Genomic DNA, 24,615 nt, shown 5'->3' on the forward strand with positions numbered 1-24,615 from the left:
GTTCACGCGTTTTGCGCTCCTGCCCATTTCAATATGGGTACATCTCCTTGATTTGGTGAATAGAACACGCTTTTGACTCGGCTCTCTGTAGGGAAAGAATCAATCTCGAAAAATTCAAGAGGTGGTAATGCCAGAGGTCGGCAGAATGAAGCCCATCGTCGCAAAGGAAGTCTTCGAAGAGATGAAAAGGACAGGCATTCGGGGGGACAAGGAGTATCTCAAGCAATACCATGCAAGGAGATGCGAGGCAGATGTGGGTCCTTCACCAAACCGTGTTGACCCGATCTGTGACGCCTTTCTCGCAGTTGACTGCATTGCGAAAGAAACTCCTCCAGAAACATAAATGTGGACCCCTGAGGACAATGATACTTCCGCCACTGTCCCAGCTTCCTGTGTTTATAGGCTTTACCATCATTCTCAGCAGGCTGTCGCAAGACCCGACACCTTTCGATTCGGAATCCTTCTTGACCTTGACCACTCTGGCGCATCCAGATCCAACCATGACCCTTCCCATCGTCTTGGGTCTTATTACCATGGCGAATGTGGAATCCAACAACTGGCTGATGAATGCAACTGAACGTGCGAAACTCCGCAGACTTGAGCAGGAAAAAGCGAAGAGGATTACGGAGAAAGGCACAAGAAGCATCAAACTAGGAAAGGTCGTCAAAACTGCGCTCAGAGGACTCTCCGTCCTCCGCATAATCATTGCTTCTGTTACGCCTGGCGTGGGTTTTTGTTTTTATACATTGAACTGGCACTTATGTTAGTGTATAGAGCATTGCCCTTTATTGGGTGACATCTGCAACTTTCGGGTTGATTCAAACATATGTTATGGATTGGATGGATATCCGGCGAAAACGACTGCTAACAATGCCAGTTCCGGTGTCAGACCAGCATAACGAAGGGCACAGGGTGAAGCAACAACATCAGCCAGCCCGGAAGCGTTCGTAATTGTCGCAAGGTCACATATGTGAGCTATCATTTCACCTTGTGCTGGAATGAAAAAAAAAGTGGTTGCGAGGGACCCCTTCTTAGGAACTGGTGGATGCCCGGTGAACCTTCCTTGATCTAATATGACCCTACGACGTATGATTGTCGTTGACTCGGACTGAATGCCACCCTTCCAGATTCTTACTGCCATGGCACCTCTCGCCTTGACGAGATTTTTGAAATGGCCAAGTCTCCAACCATGGACAATCGAGCACTTGCGCGACGAATAATTTTTTGCGGTTACAATACAAGTCGCAACTTTCGATTTTTCAATCTCTCTAAATAGGGTTTGTCAATACATACTGTAATAATAATCAAATACAGAAGACGAGGATTTGAATGCTGGGTATATGAGATGATACAACAGGATGTCCAAAGAATAGGGATGTTAGGCTAAGCCACCCCATGGCCCACGAATACGACGAGCAAGTTGAATATCCCGGGTCATGATCGTGACGCGTTTTGCATGAATCGCACACAGATTTCTACATGCCTTCAACAAAGGAGCTTTTTAGAAAGAAACCTTTTAAACTTACGCATCCTCAAACAAGTGAACGAGATATGCCTCGGTCGCTTCTTGCAAAGCAAGGAGAGCAGAGCTTTGCCACCGAAGTCCCGAATCACCATAGTCATTCATGTCTGTCGTCATGTTCTCCGCAATCTCTCGAACCTTGCTCCGATTTCAGTGCATGTTTCACTGGCGCAATTGCGAGAAGACATACCAAACGAGAGAATGGTAATTTTCGTAGTAAAAGATCAGTGCTTTTCTGATACTTCCGTATCTCTCGCAAGGCAACAGTTCCAGGGCGGTACCGTCTGTTCTTCTTGTGACCTGGTACAGGTGCTGTGACGGCCATGTCAATTGAATTGAAACCACACGTAAGAGTCAACAGACTTGCTAACCTGTCGCCTGGTGGACGCCACTTGTTCTGCGAGGTGGTTGCCCTCCAGTACTTTTCCGGGCAGTTGCTGTCTTCGACTTCTTAGCCACAGGAGTGGGAGGATCTGAACCTCCAGCCGGGGCCTTGCGCTTTGAGGGATTCCCCCTCTGTACTGTCTGAGCCATTCTAAGAAGAATTGAAGAACGCGCAGAGGATGCGCAAACAACAACGCGCAAGAATCAAGATGAACGCGGGTGGTTCAGTTTTGCCCGTAAAAGGAAATTATTTGGATCGTGATGCACGCGACTTGATAAGGCCAAGTACTTACTTATGTAATCAGCACTTACCACCCATGGCCAGAGACACAGTCCTCACAGGATACTACCGATATACAGACATCTGGTTCGAGTGGTATGGCGCATTTCAAACATAAGAGGCTATCAGACTGAATATATCCAGGGCACAAGCTTTACCAGACGTCGAAGACCGAGAGCCACTGAAAGCGATACTCGGTCAGTTTGGCTGATAATCGCACACCCCCGCATTGTGCACTTATCTCCATCAAGCCCATGATGCTTTGGTGGATCCTGAGCATCCGCTTCACATTGATGGTGTCAATGGCGTCCAGCTGTACATCGGTATGTCATCGTGTGTTACATCCCTCTCCCTTCTGCTTATCTCGATTATTCGAGGAACGTTCTCTTCTGGAGAAGCCAGGCTTTTGTTTTCCTCGGCACAAGTAGACTACGTACGATACTGGTTGCATGCCATGGGACTTACCAAGCATACTATTTCCCTGCCATACTCCGACTGTCTTTTGACCGAGTCTAGTCTACACACTGTTTCTCCGGTCGTTTACTCAGATGGTTCTGCTGTGCGGGCGGCGATCAAGGTCAGTGCATCTTCATTCGAGTGGCTTTCATTAACCCTGTGCTCCATCTCCCTGTAGACTATTGACAAAAATAACAAACGCTTAAAGGGATCAAATCCGAAGCTTACTCACCGTCGACATGTTTTCGAACGTGTGCGTAGTCTTTGGGCAGAAAAGAAGGGCGTTTGGTGTGCCATTGACTTTGAGGCATGGGAACGTGACCACACAGTCCTCACAGAAGTTGGCTGGAGCTTCTCGGGTTGGAAGGATGGCATACAAGTTGAAGGACGTGAGCATTTGATCGTTGAAGAGGCAAAAAAATTCACAAACTCGCAATATGTTCCTGACCACCGCTACGTAAGTATTTCCTCCCTTTGCGGGTTGGTTGGTTCTCGATCTTGTATTCGTAGGACTATCAATTCGGCTCAAGTACAAATGTCAAAAAAGTAGAGTTCAAGAAACAAATCGGCGACCTTCTGTCTTCTTTAACGCAATATGGACCAGTCTTCCTCGTCTTCCACGACGACAAACAGGATATTAAGTGACCTTCTACCTACATTGCCGCTTTAAGACTAGGGTTGACATACTCAAAGATATTTGCAGTCAGCAAGCGTTAATGCCCCACTGGTGGGGTTGTCGTACACCTTACCTGATGGCATGCCCGACGGCGGCTTGTTTGTGATCGACACCGCAGATTTGATAGGTGCCCTTCTCGGAGATGCGTCAGGCAACACGAGGGGACTGGAGAAAATGTGCAACCTGCTTCAGATTAAAACAAGCTATCTTCACAATGCTGGAAATGATGCTCAAGTTTGTTCATCTCTCTCTCCTGCAATGTAGCCTGAATGTTTAATTTGCTGTAGTTCACGATGATGGCACTGAAAGATATGGCTAATGGTGACCCCATCGATATACAACGAGAAAAACGTTGGCCAAATCAGACTAGCAGTGGAGTGACAGTTGAACTCCAGCCATGGCAAGAAGACAGTGACTACTCTGATGAAGAAGGTGTGGTTCCCCCGATAGCTGGGTATGACCTCGAGACAGGTGAACTTAATAACTAAGATCGTGATATCTAACATCTGCTCTTGAACATGTAAATCTGGATTGAACAAGTTCTTGTGATTGTCTTTTAGTCTTCCTTCTTGGCCTCAGCCCCCTCCTCATCCTCATCATCAGACCGATCATCATCTACTTCGCTGATAACAATTGCCCTAGAACGTACTCTGAGAAAATTATAACGCGGGCTATATTGTTAAGTGCTGACCTGACCAATATCTTCATTATCAGATAATACCAGAAGAGATTGAGAATTTGTAAGACAAAAATTGATATGAAGATGATTGCTGGCATCCAAGATACCATATAAACACCTTGCGACCAACTCCATTGCTTGGCAAATTCTCTGGGTAGAAATGTTAACAATAATCTGAGTCGGAGAGGGGTTGATCTGCATACGGGACGAGATGTGTCTCGAATAGTGCGGACCAGAGCATTATAATGTTTAAATAATGGCGGAAGTATCTACAAAATGAGGTGAGAGGACCAGATGATTGCAAACGAAGAACTTACGTCCAAATTCCAACGAAAATGACAAATGAAATGACTTTGGCCCGCTCCCATTGGATGTAATTCAAAAGTTTGGAAAACTGTAATGCGATGAAGAAGACGTTGTAACCGAAAGGAAATAACGCACCGCTAAAAATGTATCTGGGATATCCATGCTCATATACACCGCATTTCCAATGTATGTCATGTTGAAAAGATAGCTCCATCTGAGGTGAGGTGAGTTCCGCTCAAATAGAATTACAAGATTGACACCGACCCAACCAACCACAAGGTGACAAAGTGGTGGGCGACAAGTTCCGAATAGTCCTTACGTGGCTTCTCCAGTCCAAGCAACAAAACCAAGAGCTGCTGGCACCAGTAAGAGAATTGCATGAGATAGTAACGCTTCAAGTTCAGGTTTAAATTCCAATGTGGATAGTCTGTAGGTGCACAATCAAACCGGCAAAAAATGGATTGTGAACGTGCTAACCAATCCAAAAATACTCCGTGCGATACCAATAGGTTGGTAGGTGTGTCATTACTGACTGTCATGGAATTAACATATGTGGGAGCGCTAAATTGCCCAACCGATTCATACTTACATAACCCCAAGTTCCAAAAACCGCGAAATAAACCATTGCGTATGCCTGTTCGCCAAATCTGTCAATCTTAGCTTCACGTTTCAGACCAAAGTATTTGGCAATAGGTCTAGACACGTTGATGGTTATGAACTGCCGGACACCAGAAAAGAAGATAATGTGGTAGGCCAGGAAGAGTATATCATAATAAGATTTCGCGTAGCGGTGATCGCCTGGATCGGAGGTATCGACGTGACCAGATATCTGGAAAAAGGGAGCAAAGGGGTTTTTGAAACCTGGGGAAAGATAGGGCGCGAGAAGTTCCCAATTGGCATAGAGCACAAGAGGGAGTGTTAGAAGCTTCAGGGCGTCAACTGTCCAAAGATGCAAGACTCAGTGTATGGTGACGAAGGATGAAAGGAGCGTACCGGGGCTGACCGCCCAGCGCAACCAAGGAGAAACATTGTGGTATCTGGGGAGGCGTTTATTATTCAACGCAGGGGAAGCACTGCGATCGGGTGTGTGGACACCAAAAGGCCTGGAATATAATGTTAGGGTACATAGAGTCATTGACGACAAGTCCTACGTTTGGGGGAGAAAAGGGCCTGCAAGGTGGTGCGTTGGATCATCCCTGGTGTCCTATGAGTTTTTGTCAAGGCGGTCAACAACGAAACCCACTGGATGCGATCTGTGATTATTTGAAGCGACCCCGCGCCCTTTCTGGTGTTGACGTTGTTCGAATGCATGCAAGCACGGAAGACAGCTGGAGACGACTGGGAATGACAACAGCGTCGGCGCCAAAACGAAAATTCAACCGACACGACCCTTGTTGCTTCGTCATTAAACTTTATTCACGGGCACATCGTCACCGTCAGTGCCAAGCTCTCTTCGTCCCAAAATGTTCTCCCCCTTGGGCCTGTTTCGATCCTTAGTCTGTCCTGAGAAGGATAAATGCACGCGCGTTCCTTGTATTTTCTCTCATCGTGATGACCTTCCACCACCACATGCTCTGGACCTCACCATTCACCTTCCGGAAGTTCCAACGCAAGCACGGCCGTGTATAGCTCCAACAACTCATCAACCACAACCGCAACAGCGTCTTTCGCTCACTCCTGCAAAGCGTCCGCTTCCTCACACTCCACTCGGAAATGATTCCACTGTGGCGGCAGAGCCTCCTCGAAAGCTGCAGAAAGTTGGTTCCGCACAGCGTCCTCTTGCGATACCCTCTGCGTCTCATACTGAGGTGAGGTGATTTGCACGTTCAAAACGAACATCACGAATGATTGTCGAAGACTGGAGTACCTATTCTCAGAGTTCTTCCTGCGCAATCGCTGGTTCCGATTCCCATTCGGCAGGCAAGCCTTTCCCCTCGTTCTTTTTATAGTCTCATCTGTCTAATATTTAGCGCACAGACGATGCTGAAGACCTTATACGATCACTTTGTCATCCTCTACAAACCAATTGCTCCTAAAAATCCTGCCCTTGCCTCAGAACATGCCCTCAGGCAAGAAGAAGAAGTCTATAAGAAGTCCAACAAGATGTCTTATCGTAATGTAGGACTTGATCAAGATACCAATTGCTCTGACCATGATGCAGTTTTTTCCAGGCCGTCATAAACTGTGTTGCTGCATTGAAGCGACGACGACCACCAGATTCAGTTTCTCATACTTCCGTTGGCACGGAAGATGACATTTTCGCCCGTGCAGAGGCTCAGAAATTGTTGGTGTCGCTCCGTGTATCTCGCCTCAAAATAGAACAGCTCGTTCACTCGATAGCGGAACTAGAAAAATGGGGATATATTGTAAATCCCCCTTCAGGCCCAGGAGGTGACCAACCTAGTCTCGAGGGCAAGGTTTCCAAATGTGAACGCTGCGCTCAGCCTTTTCAAGTGAAGCGTATGGAGAAAGCAGACCAGTGTGTTTATCATTGGGGTAAACCTTATACCAGCCGTGTAAATGGTAGGCTTCATGTTTTTCCCTTGTGTGTCAGTGCAATTGAATCGGTGCAGGAGAGAAGACACGCATCTATACCTGCTGTTCGCGCCCTGTTTCGGACTCAGAGGGATGTGCTCATGGGCCACACGTCTTCTACGAATCCAAGGCGGAGGACCTACACGCCCGACATCCTTTCTCATCTTTGCGTCCCCCCGGCTCAACTGAGGTGTTAGATGTAGTTGCGATGGACTGTGAAATGATATACACTACCGGAGGAATGCGTGTTGCTCGAGTCTCCGCGGTTGATGGATCTGGTGTCCAGGTTTTTGATCAACTCGTTCGAATGGATGAAGGTGTGCAAGTTATGTACGTGGACTTTGACTGCTTGTTTGACCCAAACATTAATTGTGCATGACAAGCGATTATAACACTCGTTTTTCGGGCATCACGGAGGAGAGCTACAAGGGTGCGATCCTTTCCCTGGCGAAGATTAGAGAATCGTTGAATTCACTGATCGATACCGACACCATTCTCATCGGCCACGCCCTTGACAACGATTTAAAAACGCTTCGCATCATTCACCACAAATGTGTGGATACGGCTTTACTCTTCCCTCACCGCGCGGGCCCTCCATATCGGAGGTCGCTGAAGGACTTGTAAGAGTTTTACCCCTGTTGCAGACATATACTGATCATTTCACCAGAGTTCGAGAAAAGCTGGGGAAAATGATTCAGACGGGCGATGCGTCAGTCGGGCACTCTTCACTTGAAGATGCCAGCTCGACTCTCGATCTCGTGCGGTGGTATATACTCAATGAACAGAATCCTACAGCACGGATAACTGACTGAATATAATTGCCTAGTACCATTGGAGAGGGGGATGGGTAGCGTACTGTACATTCCTTATGTCCGACTACCACGAATGGATCAAAAGAGCATCACAGCTGCAACTTGCGAAGATTCAGTGACCTCAAGAATAATTCCGTCATATCCATGCACTAAACAGCTCAGCGAAGTTTCGAGGTAAATTGAATATACGACATACAACGAGTTGTTGGGCTTGGTAAAGTCAAGTCATCCTCTTCGTCCGTTCTGTCCAATAGCATGGACGGAGGAGGCTCTCTCGGGCTAAGAAAATGGCTAATCGTTTCAAACTATGAATCAAGAGAACGAAGTTAGACGGAGGTGAGATAACAGGCAGTAGCGGATGTTATACTCTGTCGTAAAAACGTTTCCGAGGAGGTGTATCTACAGTCAAATCAATTGAAAAAATTGGTGCAGTGGAAGGCTACTTTTACTCACCATCTTCATCATCCTCTGGCTTGCCTTCTATTTCCCAGTTGCAACGCTTATATCGTTGGAACATTGGCGACCCAGGCTGGAAGTCATATTAGTTGTATGTGGTTTGTTACGGAAAACAACTTGCCAGATTTGTATGGAGAATTATTTTTATTACTGTATGAGAGGTCCCGGAAAGAAGGAAATCCATTCCGTGTTGAAAATAGTTATAGAAATCTGGAAAGGATCGATCGTGCCTTCTGGTCAAAGAAAACCAGTCACGTACACCCGTTGCCCATTTCTGGTCTCCGAATTGAATGAATTGTCATTCTTTCGTCATCCTTATAGTGGACTCGAAGTGGGGGGCCAAGGTCATTGGTCAGATCTTCTGCTGTCGTTTCCCCTAATCGAATATGCAACAACTTTGATGGTGCCGTTCCGTAAAAGTGTATGGTGATACCGTCATGGACCTCGATTTTTGTCACGTAAAAAGGGGCAATGCGTTGGAATGAAGGTTGTAGCTTGCCTTCACGACTACGCTCGCGACGTCTCCTGCCATAGCAGAACACTCCGCCACTTCATCTAAAGCATCCTGACCCTTACCATCATTACCCTTCTGAGATATAAGAATGCGTTTGACCTCTTGCATGCGACCATCGGTAGCACTCCCCTTCAGCCCTTCAGTTATCCCTTCCTCTTCGAAGCTAAACCAGAGTCCAGGGTATCTTAAACCGTTACCAGGGTATGTAGGACCGAATGTTCGACTGACCCCAACCCGTCTCAATACTTCTTCAGTCGACGAGAGAACGGTATCTTTGTAACGAAGGGTCACTGGGGGGTGTGGATCCCGGAGGTTTCTTACACAGATGGTATGAAGCCTCTGGTTTTTACCCGAGAACAATAAATCAAGATGGGGGCGAATGTGAAGGACAATTGGTGTGATGGCCGACGAATCTGGGTCGTATTTTACGTCGACTTGAGGAAATACATGTTGGAGATGACGGAGTCTATCCAGCAGTGTCCAGAGAGATGTTCCTGTTTTATTTACTTGTCTAGATATTCCCCAGAGAAAGGAGAATAATTTACCGATTTCAAAGATACCAAATCCTAATCCTGGCCTTATATCGACATCAAGGGTGGAGTACATTGGATATTGAGAGTCGGTCACGGCGCAGTTCACCACATCTGTCACGCTCCCCTCCTTGCACGAGATGGCAGATACGCGTCAACGGACAATCATCAAGGCATGTCGTCGTATACGCCATTCAATTCAATGTTAATGCGAACGTCTTTTGTAGGTTTTTCGCAAGTTTAGTAATTCTATCGGACCCGACGCCCTTGAACTGCTCAACGAAATTTTGGATCGTCATGAGATCGCCGATGCTGACGTTGAATCAAGTCTCGAAACTCTCGCAAAGGCATACAATAAACAAGATGGTGCCCTAACATTCCTATATACTCTACCTGCTATTTTGCATTAACTTACTGGGCAACTAGACGCTGAGATGAAAGTCTCGGTGGAGGTTCTTCGGAGAGTCTACGATTCCTTCCAAGATGAAAACGAACATGTCGAGAAAGAGTCCATAGATCCCGAAAATCACTTATTCGTTATTAACGCGTTTGAAATGCCACGATGGACGTGGTCACAAGAAAGAGGTACCTTCGAGAGGTACATTTGTGTATATATGACGGTTGCCACAACCTAATGATAATATATATCCAGGTCAGGTGCGCCTCTAACTTCCTCTGGTTCCGCAGAGTCTAGGATAGCATCCATACGCGACAGGCTGAATATCATCAAACAATGCGTCCTAAGAAACGAACATTTTGCTCCATCCACTTTGCCTTCGCGCGACCGCGAGCGGCTGGTCACCGTACGAGCATCTAGTCAAACCAGAAGCACTATCTATTTAATTCTCACTTTCAGCTAAGATCCACCAAACAGCTTCTTGGGCGACCCGGGGAACGTTTTCTGTTACTTGGCATGCTTGCGCACAACAAGGAAGGAAAACTGTGCATCGAGGACGCAGATGGTAGTGTAGAACTCGATTTCTCCAAGCTCGTAAGCTCGAACCCCAGGCCTCATATTCTTCTGGTCAATGTAGTTTGACAGGACGAACCAGGTGATGGCCTCTTTACGGACGGATGTTTCGCACTGGTTGAAGGAGAGTATACGCAGGAAGCTACGCTCGAGATAATTGCTATAGGACAACCTCCTTGTGAGCCCCGAGAGATAGCGAGGTCAATTTATGGCCATATCGACTTCCTTGGCAAAGGTTCAACCTCGTTGCTCGAAGACGTGAGGCGGATCTGTTCCTTGTTCGTCCGCTTTTTACGAATTCACAGTCACAATTTGCAACACGCATCCGCGAAGAGCTCTCCGAACTTCACTTTTTCTTCCTTTCGGATGTCTGGCTTGACCATCCCCAGACGCTCCCCGGTCTCCGGAAAATGTTTGATAATTGCACCGAAAACGACTTCATTCCAGCGGTCATCGTCATGTGTGGCAATTTTACAAGCAAATCTATCTCGCATGGAAACGGGAGGGAGGTGCAACGATATCAAGGTTAGATATGCACTCTGTTTCCAAGCCGGGATTGGGTCTCATTGAGATTATCAGATAATTTTGATGAACTGGCCGATTTAATTGCATCTTACCCATTGATTACGCGAAAAACCCATTTTATACTCGTTCCTGGACCTCTGGACATCACAGTCAACTCAACATTACCTCGTAGGCCTTTATTGGCAGCCCTTGTTGCTCGACTTGAGGCTAAGGTTCATAAAATACATTTCGCGACAAATCCTTGCCGCATCAAATTCTTTGACCAAGAGATTGTGGTTTTCAGGGAAGATCTGATGGCGAGGATGCTGCGAAACGTTGTTGGCGTCAAACCAGACGTCAGAAGCGAGGATTTAAAGAGATTCGTAGGCATGAGCCACCCTTGCCAAAGATGCCGCTGACAGGAGAACCAGCTTGTGCAAACTATTCTAGACCAAAGCCACCTCACCCCCTTGACCATCAATATCCAACCCACCCTTTCGGACTACGATCACAGCCTGCGACTTTATCCTTTGCCAACAGCGGTATGCATCCCACCACTGTTGCAAAGTTTTGATTTTCATCGATTTAAATAGCTCATACTCGCAGACAAATATGAAAGGTACAAGGTGACATACACTGGCTGCCATGTCTTCAACCCAGGCAGTTTTGTCGGTGGCTCTCTCGTCTTCTCGACGTACAAGCCTGCCGAACTGAACTCGGAAGAATGGTACGTGTAAGTACCTGCTAAATTGAACCTCATTGAGATGCCCGTATCAGTATTTTAGATTTGGATTCTGAGGACGGTTGATTTTCAAAGTACTTACTGAATTTCGAGTTTAGAACGACAAGTTCTTGCGTTATGCATGTAAATGTTACAACTACAACAGTCTTATTTGGCGAAGGTTTTCATACAAATGTACAATTTCATCAGTATTGGATCATTTCCATTTGGATGAATTCCAACTGGTCACGGGTCAATTTCAGAACACGCGTGACAAGTCTTGGGCAAGTGCTACCAGCACGACATAACCACTACTGTTCAACGTTCAACGTCCACACACAGCAGTGGTCGACGCCGTATCAGGGTTCATGTTGGGATAAGGCCTCAGGCACATCCCAATTGCCATTTGCAAACAACGCATTCTCGACAGTAAGTCATCATCAACTTGTGTGTCGTTTATATCTTCACTAACCCCTTCCAAATAGTGGCTCCATTTCTCTCCCATCTTTCATTCATCGCTTCTATCGCACTTTTTGTTGTCTTTGGGATCCCGAATAATATATCGTTTAGGCTTGCCTTGTGGTTCCTTAGGCTCACAATCTTCTCACTATGCCTACGCACGTACTTCGGGCCCTGGCTCCTTGCCTCGATGTCTAATCACATCCGGGTACGCAGCATTAGCTTTAGGTCTATACGGGGCCTTTATTTTCGGAGAGGGCGTTGCACATGGCGCGTCGAACGGGTTGGTTATGTCTGGTCTTCCTTCGAAGGCTCCAAACGTCTCGCACTCAAACTCGACGGATTGAGTCTGGAAATAGGGATGGCCGAACCCGAGAAAACAGCTTCCCCGCCACGACGTCACATACGCAACCTTACACTCGCGGATCTCAACCCTTCTCCGCTTGCTCATCGCATGTGGTCTCTCATATCGACAGTCGCCGTTTTCCTGGAGCCATTTTTTCGCCCATTAATCAGAACATACGTGGTGGCATGCCTCCGCATTGGAATTCAACTGCTGCCGATGCTTTCACAGGCCCTTTCTTTCGACCTCCAGTCTGTTGTTCTGACCTTTGCCGCCGTGCCTGAAGCGAAAATCGTGGCTGAGCAGATTTCCATCCACGCGTCAGTCGACTTTACGCAACTCGAACCCGTCCTAGATTTAGTTGAGATGGAGGAGGCACCACGCCCCAGAGATCCTCGAAAAGCAAGCGGGATGTCCATTTGGAAGCGGCGCCTAACAGAGAGTTTCCATCGATCGCTGGATAGGGCATGGGGCATGACAAAGGGAACTGCCGCCATCGCGCTCAAAATTCACAACATATCGGGAACGTCACCAGGCTCTTCTCTTGGTACGTTTGCCCTTTCGGATTCCAATATCACCTAATGTATGTTTTCAGATAATGGAATCATGATCCCATTCCTTCTTTCGACTGGCGTTATCGATCTAAGCGCGAAGTTACAGTTCAGTCCCAGAGCGGGGACGGTTGAGCCCCACAGCTTTGACATGAAACTTGCGACTGGACACTGCTCCGCAAAGGTAGATACCTTGAACGCACTGCTGAAGAAGTTGATTCCAGATTCCACACGAGGCGCACCTGCCAGCACTGTGCCAACTTCAGTGTACCCCTCCTCACCATGTGTGGATACCCCGACTTCGTCATTCCCATTTTCGAGAACCCAACCCTCGCCAAATTTCTCTTCTGCTCTCCCAACATCTTTGACTCCGAATTTCTCGCCAACCTCAACACCACCCCTATCCTCTATGGGCCAGTTGTTTTCTTCGAAACCTCTCACATCACCAATAAAAGCACTATCAGTAAGTGGTTTGCTCGTCTACGTTTATCCATCTAACTTGCCGCCGAGGCTAAAATGCGCCCTCGATCTCGTTATCATACGCAACCTTGCTTTCGGTTAAAGAGTGCAAAAAACTCAGTACGTGGCCTTCATAGTTTGGCGTCCCCATTTCTTAACTCCGGCTAGTCCTTATTATCGATTTTGAAACGGGTCGAGGTTTCCGTTGCTTCAATTGCTTTGTCTGTATCCCCCGACATAGCCACAGGTCCTTACAAAGCTGTCATTCAAGATGCACAAGTAACCATAGATCAAAGTGACCACAATCAACATGATCTACAGCGGCAATTCCTCGGCCGCAACGCAACCTGTGAGAGCTTTGACGCTGAGTCCTACGCTATCAGATTATCGTTGCGTGAAACGACAATTGAAAGGCAAAGGAAGCAGGGTTGTTCCCGCCTCCTGAAGCTAGGTGTTATCGAAGTAAGCACCTTGGTTCATCAATGGCCATCTCCCTGGCTTGTCACTTCCCCGTTCATTCGAGGCGATCCTAACGCGGCGCTACTCGCCATCCAAATGAAGGTCGAGGGCATTGAAGTGGTCGAACAACTGGATCACGTGCGTCAGTTGATTGACGACATTCAGGATCTACAGCTCAAGACACAAGGTGCCCCTCCGCCCTCCCTTCCTGCGCCATTGATGGTTCCACGTATATCGTTTGCAATGGAGTGTGGTCCAATTTTTGGCCGCATAATTTATCAGGTTAGCGACAGTACAAGCTGCAACGCGATGGAAATGAGAACAAGAGGCTTCACTGCCTCCCTTCAATCCAATTATACACACTCCCTTATGCGCCAAACTTTTCCTGGGACATCGGATGTCCCAGTCCGACTGGAATGCAATATTTACTACGGCTTGGAGCCTACTTTTTTTAGAACTCGACTGCAATGGAACTCCGACGGCAAGGCAGGGAATCATTCCCCCCAAGACAAATTCATGGACGACCCCCCGATGTTATCCATTGGAATGGTGGAATTATTTGGCACGATTCAAGGTTTCGCTGAAGTGGATGTCGTCTCAGGAGTCGCCATTGTTGATCGAACATCGCTTATTTCGGATCTTCATCTTTCGATTGAAACTATCTGCATTGAATTCTGGCACCAAGTGGTCGTTGATTCCTTTCACCATCTCCTATCAATCCTGCCGGAGAAGGCGCCATCAACTGTCACAGCTTCCCCGACGAAATTCAATCGACTTCCTGTGGGATTGGCGGCCAAGGTGGCTGTATCTCGTCTAGTAGTGTTTGTCACTGCACCAGACATTAATCCTGGTGATAAGTCGGAGCTCTCGCGTGGCTTGGCACTCCGAGCTGGGGTTGGAGTGGAATATTGCTCTCTACACACCTCTCACGATTATTGGTTTGAGGATCATCGCCGCACGCAAACAAGAACACAGCTGTCTCTGCCAGCAGAACCGACTGTTGATGCCATCACTGCGGCCAGAGCGTCAGGCTCATCGCAAGACGTATCGGCTTTCATCAAGATACGCACTTCAGACCTGATCTTAAAGAGTGCTATTGCCACGCAATTTGAACCCGACGAACCGGCAATTGCTGGCCGAGAGGATGTTATTAAAAGCCCCCATGAATTCTTGTGTGTTGGAGCTGTACAAACAGACGTCTGTCTGTCTTACAAAGATTCATCCTCTTCATCTCAGGCAACCGATACCTGCAACGTTTCCATTCACATTCCTGATATACGCGCAGATTTTCAGCTGGTTCATATCTACAGTGTCCTTCTTGCTCTTCAGACGCTGCGGTCCCTGTCTCCTCCTCTGCCACCCCGTCATACTAACGAAATTCCCCTCAATCCTTCCTACCACAAAGTGCAATTTATGATCCAGACGAATATAACAGTAGTTCAAGTATTATGGGCCCTTCCCCAGAAGATTATGGTCACTCGTATCGATGGACTTACCGCCCACTTGGCTTCGGATGGGCCGCCTCGGCTTCGGATGCACAAAGCCGTCGCTCTTGTACCACTGCCTTCACAAGCCAATAGATGGGAAGATATTAGCACGACTCGTAAGTGGGGGGAACTCATCGATTTGCATGTCTGGGAGATATGTTTTTCTCCTCATGCTGGCTCCCTCTCCGCTGCCATTGAGGGGGAGAGCCTCCGCCTTCGAATTCCTCCAGGATTTGTTGTAGCTGATTTGATTTATGACGCCATTGTCACCGTCAAGGCGTTGCGTCATATAGCCCACATGGCGACTGTAGGCTGTTATTCAGACATGCCACCTCCCGAACCGGAAGGCCCTAAAATTGTTCCCCATCTTACCTTCCGCCTTAACTATGTTTGCCTGGAAGCACTTGACGATCCCTTTGAAAGTAAATTGAGCCTAATTTGGCAGGCAGGCGCAGAGGCAGTCAGGCAACGAGTGGACCGTGAAGAAGCGTTTTTAGCGAAAGTGGCTGCCATCCAAGCCGCCGAACCTGGCATGTCCCCCGAACCCCTGGTATCTAAGATTGAACATGATTACCAGTTTGGGGCCAAGCATTCAATCTCTATTCAGGAAGCCCGTAAGCGGCTTGATGATGTTCATGCCCTCGATTGGACTCTTAGATTGGAGAAGCTACGAGAGCGACGGTCGAAAGAAGAGGGTTCCGTTCTCCATAAGGTCTATGGGACATACCCTTCCCTTTCATCAACTCCAATTCCTGATCTCGTGAGTCCTGAACCCCTGATAGCCGCGCCACCGTTGCTTCGGGTCGCCCTTCACAATTTGTCTCTCACTGTTTCCCCCCCTTCATTCCCTACTAAACGCCTTGCCGATTTTCTGCACGATCAAGGGGGTGGTGTCCCCAAAAATACGCTTTTTTCGTTGCTAATTCCGATGCACATTCACTTTACATTGTCAAGTCTGCAAATTACCCTCAGAGACCATCCCCTTCCTTTGGTTCACATTCCTTCTCACAGTGATCCAGGTACAACTTCCTGGACCTTCGATTCTGATCTGGTTGTTGGAGAAGAAATGGGTACCTCAAAGTCGGTTGACTGGGTTACTTGTCCGATTATTGAAAAAGACCACGCACTCCACGGAGAAGCGCCACTCTCGATCAAAGTCCCAAAGACGATCATGCCCATCAAGACCTACGCAAATCCCGTTGTTAAAGTGAATACCTCGGCTACAACTGTTCTTTCTTGGGGGGTGAGCTACGGTCCAGTAATTCAAGATGTTATGCGAATCGTAGAAACTTTGACTACACCACAACGAGATTCGTCGCCACCAATAGGGTTTTGGGATAAAGTCAGTTGTCAAACAACCACAAATCCCACTTTTTGAATTCCTTTTTAGATGCGCCTCGTTTTTCATTGGAGCATCAAGGTAACATTCGCTAGCGATGTCCAATTATATCTCAAAGGTATTAGCAATGATTTTCGAGTGTTTTTTCGCCGTTTGTAAACATTGCACAGGCTCTCGAGATCCACACAGCACCAATGATGTCGGAGCTGGATTTGTACTGTCCTGGCAGGGAAATCCAGAAATACATATCGCTCACCCGAATGAACAACGAGAGCTCATACAAGTGATGAGTGATGTGATGCTCATTGCCGTGCCCGAGTAATTTTTCTTTGCTGTCCTTCCTTTGGTATTTCAACTTACATGTCGGTAGCTTTGAGCACATATCTCCAAGTGTTCACACCCCACATCACCACCGAGCTTGGGAGCGTACGAAACGGTTTCAAAAGGTCTGTGCACAGCTTAGCTCAGGCGTACGTTACGGGATCGGTTTCGTGCCCGAAAGGTCATGCGGGCCTGAATGCACGAAATGCCGTGGAACACCTTTTCATCGTAATTGCCGACATTTCAATTTCCGTCCACATTTTGAAGTCAAGCTGGAAAGGAAGATAGGCACACCTATTGAAAAGGTCAGTGAAATAATACTCTATCGTTAAAATGATCGTCGAACTCACAAGCACGGTAGGGACCAGAGGACTCCTTCAATGGATTTCGATCAGACTTCGTGCATCTATCGGTCTCTTTGGCCTCGTCGATCAAACCTTCCCAGCTAGAATCTTCCAGGGAGTTCAGTAGTCTTCATCTCACGCCAAAAATTTTCGCCCACTTCTGGTCATGGTGGGCTTTATTCGATGGCGTGCTTTCACTCCCAGTACGCCAAGGTACATATCATCCAACACGACCGATCTCACCGAAACTCAGTCGACATATTGCCACAATTAAGTATCGAATATCAGTTCCTCGCCTCTACTTTATGCATGGTTACATGGACAATTCACGAGAAAGTAAGTTGGGTCTCCTCATAGACACGCAGATCACGTGGCTGACTTCGTGTCAGCTTGGGTTGACGGCGTTACAAGTTGGGTGGGTGTGAAAGGTATGGTAGATGAAATCCAAGCAGACATGCATCAGCGCGAAGAAGAATTGATTGTTCCTGGTGCTGTCCCGAACACAACCAAAGTTCTACGGCGAAAACCCTTCTATGCAGCGCAAGTGCTAATGAGAGGACTCGACTTACGGACACTGTTAGCAACCTTTGTTGATCCAATGAAACAAGAGGTTTTGATGACTGCTCCCTCCCAACGAAGCAATTATCGCAAACACACTGAACTGCCGCTGACGCCTTCAAGCTCTTGGTGGTATGATCTCAAGGATTTCGTCGAACTTGATTGGGACGCACCGACAGCCCCAACCTTGCACCTCCTTCCTCTCGCGACGTGTCCACGTTTCACATATTTTAAACAGAAGTCTGCTGGTGTCAATGACACGGAATCAAGTAAATTTGGTTCGGAGAAGTCCCATGGGTGTTTTCTTGGAGAAGAACCTTGTAACTCCGTCGCTGCTTCAATGGCCTTTGAAACTCACGCAATATTCCAGCTGTTTCTCAAACCCAAATGTCTCTTGCACTCGCACGCGCTCAAGAACTGAGACAAACAGTAGAGACAGAACATACCTTGCAAAAGAAGGGAAGAAAAGGGGTACGTAACACCACATATCACAAAATGATATTCTGAATCACACAGCTTCTTAACGTTGCGGCCACGGAAAAGATGATCATCCTGCTGGAAAAATATGCCAAGGCTCTGCGAGATAGCGAGTCTGGCTCTAATGATCCCAGCGCTCAAAGTTACTGCATGGTGTCTGAAATTGTTTCTCCTGCTGAATGGGCTGAGTTCGAGAACGTCTATCAAATACATTGCCCGAGTATCCTCATGGATGACGCGATCCGTGATGTTGGCCTCCCTTTCTTCTTTCGCATGATAGAGCCTGAAATTTGATCTAGATAATGATGCAATACTACTACTGCTCCAGGGCGAGAAGGGGTATAGAATACCATATGTCTACACGGTAATCCCTCATCGGTCCGAAATTTGCTCAAGACTCACATCACCCTAGAGCTGTCAAGTTTATTCGTGATCAAGCCAACGCTGCACTGGCTGTTGCGCGAGAAGAGGTGAATCAAGATCGTGTCAACATAAGTGCAGCGCAGGTCGCAGCGTCGGCATTGCTCAAGCTTCTGAAGGGAGACAGCACGAAGTCTTCCATTGATTTGATGCGAGAAAAAAATTATGTCCATCCTAGCCAGCCAGATCCATTGGAGGGATGGGATGAAGGCGTTTCCCTGCGCAAAAGCCACTGTTGTCTGTTGCTCAAACCACAGATTGTTTTGCGAGGAGAAAGCACGAAAGACACTTGCGTCGTTGCAGCAGCTCAAGCGAAACTGCAATCATTCGCTATCATGGACGTCTCTAATTTGGATGATCCTGTGAGCGGGAAGGTGATGTCACGGTATCACAATACATTTTCTCTCTTCAACCGCTCTCTCATTATCATCACATAGCAACTACACTACACTTTCGGGCCTACAATCATTCTCACCGACCCACACGGAATTGGGCAGTGCCATTGTCCCTCTTGAAGTGTTGATAGATCTTCGATGCGAGAGCAGTCGCTTCGAGCGAATCGTACCGCAAACCGATGCGACCTTCCATTACGACAAGTTCAACAGGTTGCGTTTGCGCAATCAAGTTACATCGATTGCCACCAGGGTATCGACAGAGAGTACAGCCACCGCCAACAACCACTTACAAGCTCAAACAGTCAGTTTTGTTTTTTCACCTGAGTTGGAGGTACACTGTCTGAGTTGCTGTAGGACCTCATCCGTGTTCACATTCCACGGTTTACTGTAACGGCAAACGAAGAGCACTTTCAGGCCATCTCAAATATTCTGACTAAACTTCTTCTCTTTTCCGATGCAGCTCACAAGACAAGAACAGAAAAATTAGAAACTTTGATCTTTACATACGACTTTACGGATCTTGTTACTGCTGCCAATGTGGTGACCAGTTTGCAATGCCGCCTCCGGGATGCACTGGAGACAGATCGAATGACCGCCAGGAACTCTCGACGACTTGGTGGTAACGATACGAAACTGAGTTTGTTGAAGCTCAGGGCTCATATTTTTCACCTCGCCGAAGAACTTAACCTGTTATTCGATGCCATTAAACTCGCTCAAGACCGATTCAATGATCAATCTGAACAAAATTCAGCTCTCCTGCTACACACATCTTCTTCGGAGATATCATGGAAAATGCTAGACGAGCGAAGGAATCTTCTGTCCAAGCTTGTCGTCCAAAACATTGATTTTCGCTGGCTCAGTAGGCAAGATAGCTCGACTGTCAATCACTTGGCTGTTGGTAACTTGACAGCATTCGATGGTTCTCGGTACGCTATCTGGGCTGAGATATTATCGAAGCACGACGAACCAGCAAATCACCCCTTGCTGAAGGTAATATTATTTTTACCAGATGATGTATTGCTTACCCTAATTTTAGAGAGGATTATTCCTTCTAGCCGACTGGACGGTTCTCGCTCCAGTAGGTGGGATCACGATATATGAATCATTTGAACTCTCCTTCCATCCTTTGCGGCTCCAAATTGATGCGAAAGTTGGGCGAAGAATCATGGAATATCTTTGGCCCGACCGAAAACAACGAATTATGGAGGTTGAAGGCGCGGGGTCGCAATCACCATTTCCACAGATACAAGTAGCCCAGAGCCCTGTCAGCCCTGTCCCTTCAAGATCTTCTCTCGATTCGCCGAGGGCACTGCATAACTTCCGAAATGCCGAAGATTCGAATGGAAATAACTTAGTTCTTCCTTTGCGCAGACTTGGGACATCTAGATCGTTCACTGATCTCCGATCAACAAGAGACTACACTTTTCTCTTTCAGAGAAATCAATCTTCGGATTCGATTGATAACGTTCCTAGCGCACCATTTCTTGGCCCGCCATTCCTGACGACGAGCAACGAGTCGGATGCAGACGTTATAATCCGAAAAGCTGGGGATGCTGCTGAAATGAAAACGCGTTCGTCGCAAAAAAGCTTTGTCCTCGTCCGAGTTTCAAGGCAGGTCGGGCCTCTCCATCTCTATTCCGTTGCTGAGTTTTGTTTTTTCTCAGTCTCAACCTTCTGCTAAGCATTGTAAAGGAAGGATCCTTCGAGTGCCATGACGCCCGTATCCGAACTCGAGAACTCGAGTATCGCAACCAAACATGGAGTGTGAGTTACCAGGCAACTTGATCCTAATTTTTGTTTACTTTGCGATCAGTTTGAAGAATTGGTGAATCAATTCATACCATCGAACTTGAGCTGGAGGGGTTGGGTCAAGATGGCGTTCCACCAACCTTTGCTTCCAGTGTTGCCTGTGGCCAAAGAACTGATTTCTAAAACGAAATGGACGAAAGGTGGAAGTCAGGCCCATGAAAACCTCCAGAGATTACTTCACTCGGATGAGGACCCTCAGCTTGATTGGATGGAAGAAAAGAAAAGAACATTGCCTTTAGTGCCAAATCGTGGATGGAGAAACGGCATGTGGTCCAAAACCGACCTTGCGCCTGATGTTGCGCCAGCTTTGAGCACAGAAGCAGAGGCTTTACCAAAAGCGGAGGGCTCGACGGGGCGTAAGCGAGTTATGAGCTTGTTTAGAAGAGGAACGAAAAGCGGATCAAAGGAGGGGATGGATGGTGGATGATATGTTATAATTCTATTTATAGATTGATATTTATGTTGTTGTTTAGTATTTATGTTGCTGAGTTACTCTGATGCCCTCTATAAGAATCAAGAGCTCATTTTATTCTGCTCTTCGTGATTCAAATGATGAACTTGTTCCTCCCATTCACACAGAACTTGTTCCTCCCATTCACACACAGACCTCCTTACCTGATCTGCGACTTCACAATGCCGAGCCTTGCGATCCCACCAATTCCCGTTCCTCGCCCCTTTCCCCAATGAATCTTCACCTAACCACACTGAGGCCCCGCGCTTACACAGCTTCAAGCAGAGTCCATGCGCATTGCATGAGGAATTCATTGAGAAATTCACGCCCAGGAATCCCAGGAGAACAAATAACACGTCCAAACTCGCGCATTGAAGTTGTCCACGTTGACAACCCACCGTCACGCCTATCTGACGGAGCGCGTACGCTGGAAGGTCTTCAAGCCGATGTCATAATGGATCGGTCTTCTGGGGAACCCGGCAGGATTCAAAGTTCCCTCAGCTTGCCTTATCCTCAACTTGAAGGTCAAGAAGTGCGAATCGTGGATGTTCATCATCACGACGATATAGTGGAACATTTAGACGTCATCGACTCGCAAATTGGGGCTGTATCTAGTTTAACTAATGCTGCAAACTCAATTATTATGTGCGTTAACCCATACTTATCACGCTCCACTTTTTGTTCTTAGTCCCCTCCAGCCCCCCCTCTTCCTTTTACTCAAGAAAACCTGTTATTGTGTTACCTTCGATACCCTTCAGCGACAGAGAAGAGTCTGGCCGATTCGAGGACTCTTTGGATCGGCATGTTGATGACGTTCTCAGGAGGCCGACAAAGCTTCGGCGCACCCTCATGGGTGTGTGGTCCTTTTTGAAAACACGTAAAATAAATCCCTCGAAGTCTCTTGCGAAACGCTAACGTTACTGCTTAACAGCGATGGGAGTACGTTATGTTACACTGTGCTTCGTCGCCAGCTCATTCTGTCCTAGATCATCACTGGAATCTACGGTTTTTTAGTCGGTAAGTCTTGCAATTACGTCGGAGGATGTTATGCCGATGTATAGCTTATCAGTGTTTTGGGGGGCGGCTATTGTTATATTCCTCGTCAAGATCATAAACTTTCACAACGCAAACACCCAGGGATTCTGGGTAGAGGTCTCTTCGCAAGTTGAGACTGGTTGGTATCTTCGCCCTCCACTTCAATTCACTCCCACCTCCTAACGAGACTTTTGTAAAGGTCTTTTCACCGTCACCAGCATTGGACTGATTCCCTTTCGAGTTTTGGACACATATCGTTAGTACCCTTCCACCTATAATATATCTTTGATTACGTTGTATTCGGCAGGAATATGGAAGATATGGCGACATAAACGGAACACCATACGTCTGAGAGAACAAGCTGGTCTCCCACAGCTGTTTGACGTGGACGATCTTCCTGATCCGATGTATGACCCCAATTACGTCCACGTTCTTACAGAGCAAGAACAACGAGATTTGCATGATCGTAAGCTCTTTTTAAGTGATGCGTGCCTTGAATCAATCTCATCTGCAGAACAATCAAAATTTCAGCACTCACAAACTTGGTACCGAGCCCATGGGACAGAGACGCACCGTGTCAGCAAATTCTAATTGTATTATGTCGTCACTCTGACACTTTATATAGGCATTTCCAATCAAGTACGCCCCTTCACTCTGGCCGAATATTCAGTAATTTATGCCATCACTAGCATAGCACTGCTCATCTGTTTTCTGAATGACGGAAACTCTCTCTTTCAGGTTAGTCATTCAATCTTGCAGGCGGCATCGTTTTCACGCATGCTTAGATCTTTCTTTGTGGGACTATGTGGGGTTTGAATCGGTGCCTTTTTTCCCTGGGTAAAAGACATCTACAACATTAATCATAGTTCATACAGCTTTCAACGACCTGCATGGAGTACCGGGATTCTGATTCCAGCCAGTTTTCTTTGTGGAATTGGGGCTGCAGTGCTCATTTGGAGGGGAGGGGAAAAGACGAAACGAGTAGAGGAGGTCAGGCGAAGGCTTCGGTCCGCCCTCGCTTCAGAAAATATTCCAGACGACCCCATCTCTGGGCTCGGCGCAACGATAGATCGTAATCATACCTCTATACCAAAGATCAACATATCGCAGAATTGGGAGGTACCTCCCGACGACTCCTCCATGATCGAGGAACACATGACGATTCGCCGTTGACGGAAACAACGACAACGATACCTTTTATTCTTATACCTGCGCCCATCTGCTTGTTTATTCAGATGCTTATACCAGCTGGTTTTCGTGTTTTCGGAATTATCTTCATTCACTCATACTAAACGTCTTAAGTACGCCGCCCAGCCTTCGGCCATATATCTTTCAGCACGAGCGACAATAGCAGCTGTGGCCTTGAGATCGGTGCCATACACGCCACGGCCAACAATGATCACATCACAACCAGAATCCAAAATGACTTCCTCTGGTGTCCTGTATTGCTGGCCCATTGCGTCGCCTTTTGAGTCAAGCCCCACCCCGGGCGTCAAGACAAGGAAATCCTCGTCAGTGACATCCTCGTCTGGGGCTGCACCGATCCCGTCCATCCGATGTTGGGCGATGAAGCCGACAACAAAATCTCGATTTAAACGGGCCATCCGTACCGCATCTTCTGTGTATGTCCCAGTTGCAAGGGACCCTTTGGTACTCATTTCGGCTAGCAAAAGTAAGCCTCGACCAACGGGCAGACCAACTGACGCGAGTCCCTTGATGATTGAGGGACCGGGGACTGGATGTGCATTGGTGAGATGGGACCATCTAGCGATCTTGTAGACACCGCTTGAGTACTGGTGTGCGACGGTATTTCCTGTTACCGTGTCAGATGCATTTTCGGTGACACACTGTCGGAAACAAACCTATATCCGCGAATTTTCTATCCTCAAAAATGAGGAAATCATGCTTGAGGCTTAGATTTTCTAGTCTTTCAATAAGGGAATATTCGAAGTCTTCAAGGATATCGATATGTGTCTTTAAAATAGGAAATTTGGTGAGAATTCGTGATTACCGCCAACGAAAAGAGACGGAGAATGCCTTGATAAGACAGACAAATGGGCCGACGGCGTCGACGATTGTCAAGAAATCGGCAGATGTGGTGACGTCGACACTGACGGCGAGATTAGTTTTTTTCCGCTCCATTGTCTCTAGCAAAAGAATAGCTGCGGGGTTTGTCTGTTTAAGAGCCCTTTGTCCATAGGATTTCAGATGCGCTGAAGGAGCCATCGTCGATGTAGGTAGGATGCCAAGATAAGATTGGGGAGATAAGATATAGTTTTGTTTGTCGACCGCGTTTTTATTTGGTTCTCGTAATGTCGGCTCTCATCATCCACGAACGAGAACAGGACGATGCAGACATCGAA

The 24,615-nt window shown here is 47.2% G+C and overlaps 10 protein-coding genes across 10 annotated transcripts; 6 read left to right on the plus strand and 4 right to left on the minus strand.

Annotated features, from left to right (window-relative positions):
* Positions 1–500: 500 nt before the first annotated feature.
* On the plus strand, positions 501–951 carry LACBIDRAFT_323699 (uncharacterized protein; the record flags this gene model as incomplete). The annotated part of the gene is made up of 2 exons (XM_001876684.1): positions 501–725; positions 775–951. 2 exons carry the CDS (start codon positions 501–503, stop codon positions 949–951), a joined length of 402 nt encoding a protein of 133 aa, XP_001876719.1.
* Positions 952–1,378: 427 nt separating this feature from the next.
* Positions 1,379–1,847, minus strand: HTR16201 (histone H3; the record flags this gene model as incomplete). Its single annotated transcript, XM_001877116.1, has 3 exons — positions 1,379–1,475; positions 1,527–1,660; positions 1,713–1,847. 3 exons carry the CDS (start codon positions 1,845–1,847, stop codon positions 1,379–1,381), a joined length of 366 nt encoding a protein of 121 aa, XP_001877151.1.
* Positions 1,848–2,223: 376 nt separating this feature from the next.
* Positions 2,224–3,806, plus strand: LACBIDRAFT_311875 (uncharacterized protein; the record flags this gene model as incomplete). The annotated part of the gene is made up of 8 exons (XM_001876685.1): positions 2,224–2,282; positions 2,331–2,383; positions 2,438–2,509; positions 2,564–2,763; positions 2,821–3,099; positions 3,153–3,283; positions 3,336–3,552; positions 3,606–3,806. The coding sequence occupies 8 exons, from the start codon at positions 2,224–2,226 to the stop codon at positions 3,804–3,806; spliced, it is 1,212 nt and encodes a 403-aa protein (XP_001876720.1).
* Positions 3,807–3,874: 68 nt separating this feature from the next.
* Positions 3,875–5,438, minus strand: LACBIDRAFT_246245 (uncharacterized protein; the record flags this gene model as incomplete). Its single annotated transcript, XM_001877117.1, has 9 exons — positions 3,875–3,956; positions 4,010–4,115; positions 4,166–4,266; positions 4,315–4,391; positions 4,439–4,517; positions 4,568–4,730; positions 4,781–4,835; positions 4,893–5,242; positions 5,297–5,438. The coding sequence occupies 9 exons, from the start codon at positions 5,436–5,438 to the stop codon at positions 3,875–3,877; spliced, it is 1,155 nt and encodes a 384-aa protein (XP_001877152.1).
* A 328-nt stretch (positions 5,439–5,766) lies between these two features.
* Positions 5,767–7,650, plus strand: LACBIDRAFT_311877 (uncharacterized protein; the record flags this gene model as incomplete). Its single annotated transcript, XM_001876686.1, has 7 exons — positions 5,767–6,111; positions 6,161–6,219; positions 6,274–6,421; positions 6,475–6,826; positions 6,877–7,168; positions 7,222–7,458; positions 7,506–7,650. The coding sequence occupies 7 exons, from the start codon at positions 5,767–5,769 to the stop codon at positions 7,648–7,650; spliced, it is 1,578 nt and encodes a 525-aa protein (XP_001876721.1).
* A 78-nt stretch (positions 7,651–7,728) lies between these two features.
* LACBIDRAFT_311878 (uncharacterized protein) lies at positions 7,729–9,226 on the minus strand (the record flags this gene model as incomplete). Its single annotated transcript, XM_001877118.1, has 7 exons — positions 7,729–7,799; positions 7,847–7,955; positions 8,018–8,049; positions 8,104–8,179; positions 8,228–8,316; positions 8,366–8,549; positions 8,606–9,226. The coding sequence occupies 7 exons, from the start codon at positions 9,224–9,226 to the stop codon at positions 7,729–7,731; spliced, it is 1,182 nt and encodes a 393-aa protein (XP_001877153.1).
* A 64-nt stretch (positions 9,227–9,290) lies between these two features.
* Positions 9,291–11,422, plus strand: LACBIDRAFT_311879 (uncharacterized protein; the record flags this gene model as incomplete). The annotated part of the gene is made up of 11 exons (XM_001876687.1): positions 9,291–9,323; positions 9,378–9,516; positions 9,577–9,748; positions 9,803–9,953; positions 10,007–10,141; positions 10,193–10,378; positions 10,426–10,645; positions 10,700–11,011; positions 11,075–11,166; positions 11,218–11,357; positions 11,410–11,422. 11 exons carry the CDS (start codon positions 9,291–9,293, stop codon positions 11,420–11,422), a joined length of 1,593 nt encoding a protein of 530 aa, XP_001876722.1.
* A 154-nt stretch (positions 11,423–11,576) lies between these two features.
* Positions 11,577–21,193, plus strand: LACBIDRAFT_311880 (uncharacterized protein; the record flags this gene model as incomplete). The annotated part of the gene is made up of 20 exons (XM_001876688.1): positions 11,577–11,774; positions 11,831–11,871; positions 11,916–12,694; positions 12,743–13,161; positions 13,209–13,277; positions 13,326–16,445; positions 16,494–16,560; positions 16,613–16,760; positions 16,813–17,068; positions 17,125–17,443; positions 17,497–17,985; positions 18,036–18,136; positions 18,182–18,391; positions 18,442–18,506; positions 18,555–18,947; positions 19,000–19,258; positions 19,312–19,947; positions 19,994–20,596; positions 20,650–20,721; positions 20,771–21,193. The coding sequence occupies 20 exons, from the start codon at positions 11,577–11,579 to the stop codon at positions 21,191–21,193; spliced, it is 8,667 nt and encodes a 2,888-aa protein (XP_001876723.1).
* Positions 21,194–21,518: 325 nt separating this feature from the next.
* On the plus strand, positions 21,519–23,425 carry LACBIDRAFT_311881 (uncharacterized protein; the record flags this gene model as incomplete). Its single annotated transcript, XM_001876689.1, has 12 exons — positions 21,519–21,862; positions 21,916–22,094; positions 22,149–22,156; positions 22,204–22,234; positions 22,287–22,391; positions 22,452–22,508; positions 22,560–22,718; positions 22,767–22,828; positions 22,878–22,891; positions 22,942–22,990; positions 23,038–23,072; positions 23,128–23,425. The coding sequence occupies 12 exons, from the start codon at positions 21,519–21,521 to the stop codon at positions 23,423–23,425; spliced, it is 1,341 nt and encodes a 446-aa protein (XP_001876724.1).
* An 83-nt stretch (positions 23,426–23,508) lies between these two features.
* Positions 23,509–24,490, minus strand: LACBIDRAFT_290932 (uncharacterized protein). The gene is made up of 3 exons (XM_001877119.1): positions 24,290–24,490; positions 24,115–24,226; positions 23,509–24,065 (listed from the first exon to the last, which is right to left on the minus strand). Exons 1-3 carry the CDS (start codon positions 24,476–24,478, stop codon positions 23,536–23,538), a joined length of 831 nt encoding a protein of 276 aa, XP_001877154.1. The 5' UTR covers positions 24,479–24,490; the 3' UTR covers positions 23,509–23,535.
* Positions 24,491–24,615: the final 125 nt, after the last annotated feature.

Source organism: Laccaria bicolor, genomic scaffold (assembly GCF_000143565.1).
Source record: "Laccaria bicolor S238N-H82 LACBIscaffold_4 genomic scaffold, whole genome shotgun sequence".
NCBI lineage: Eukaryota > Fungi > Basidiomycota > Agaricomycetes > Agaricales > Hydnangiaceae > Laccaria > Laccaria bicolor.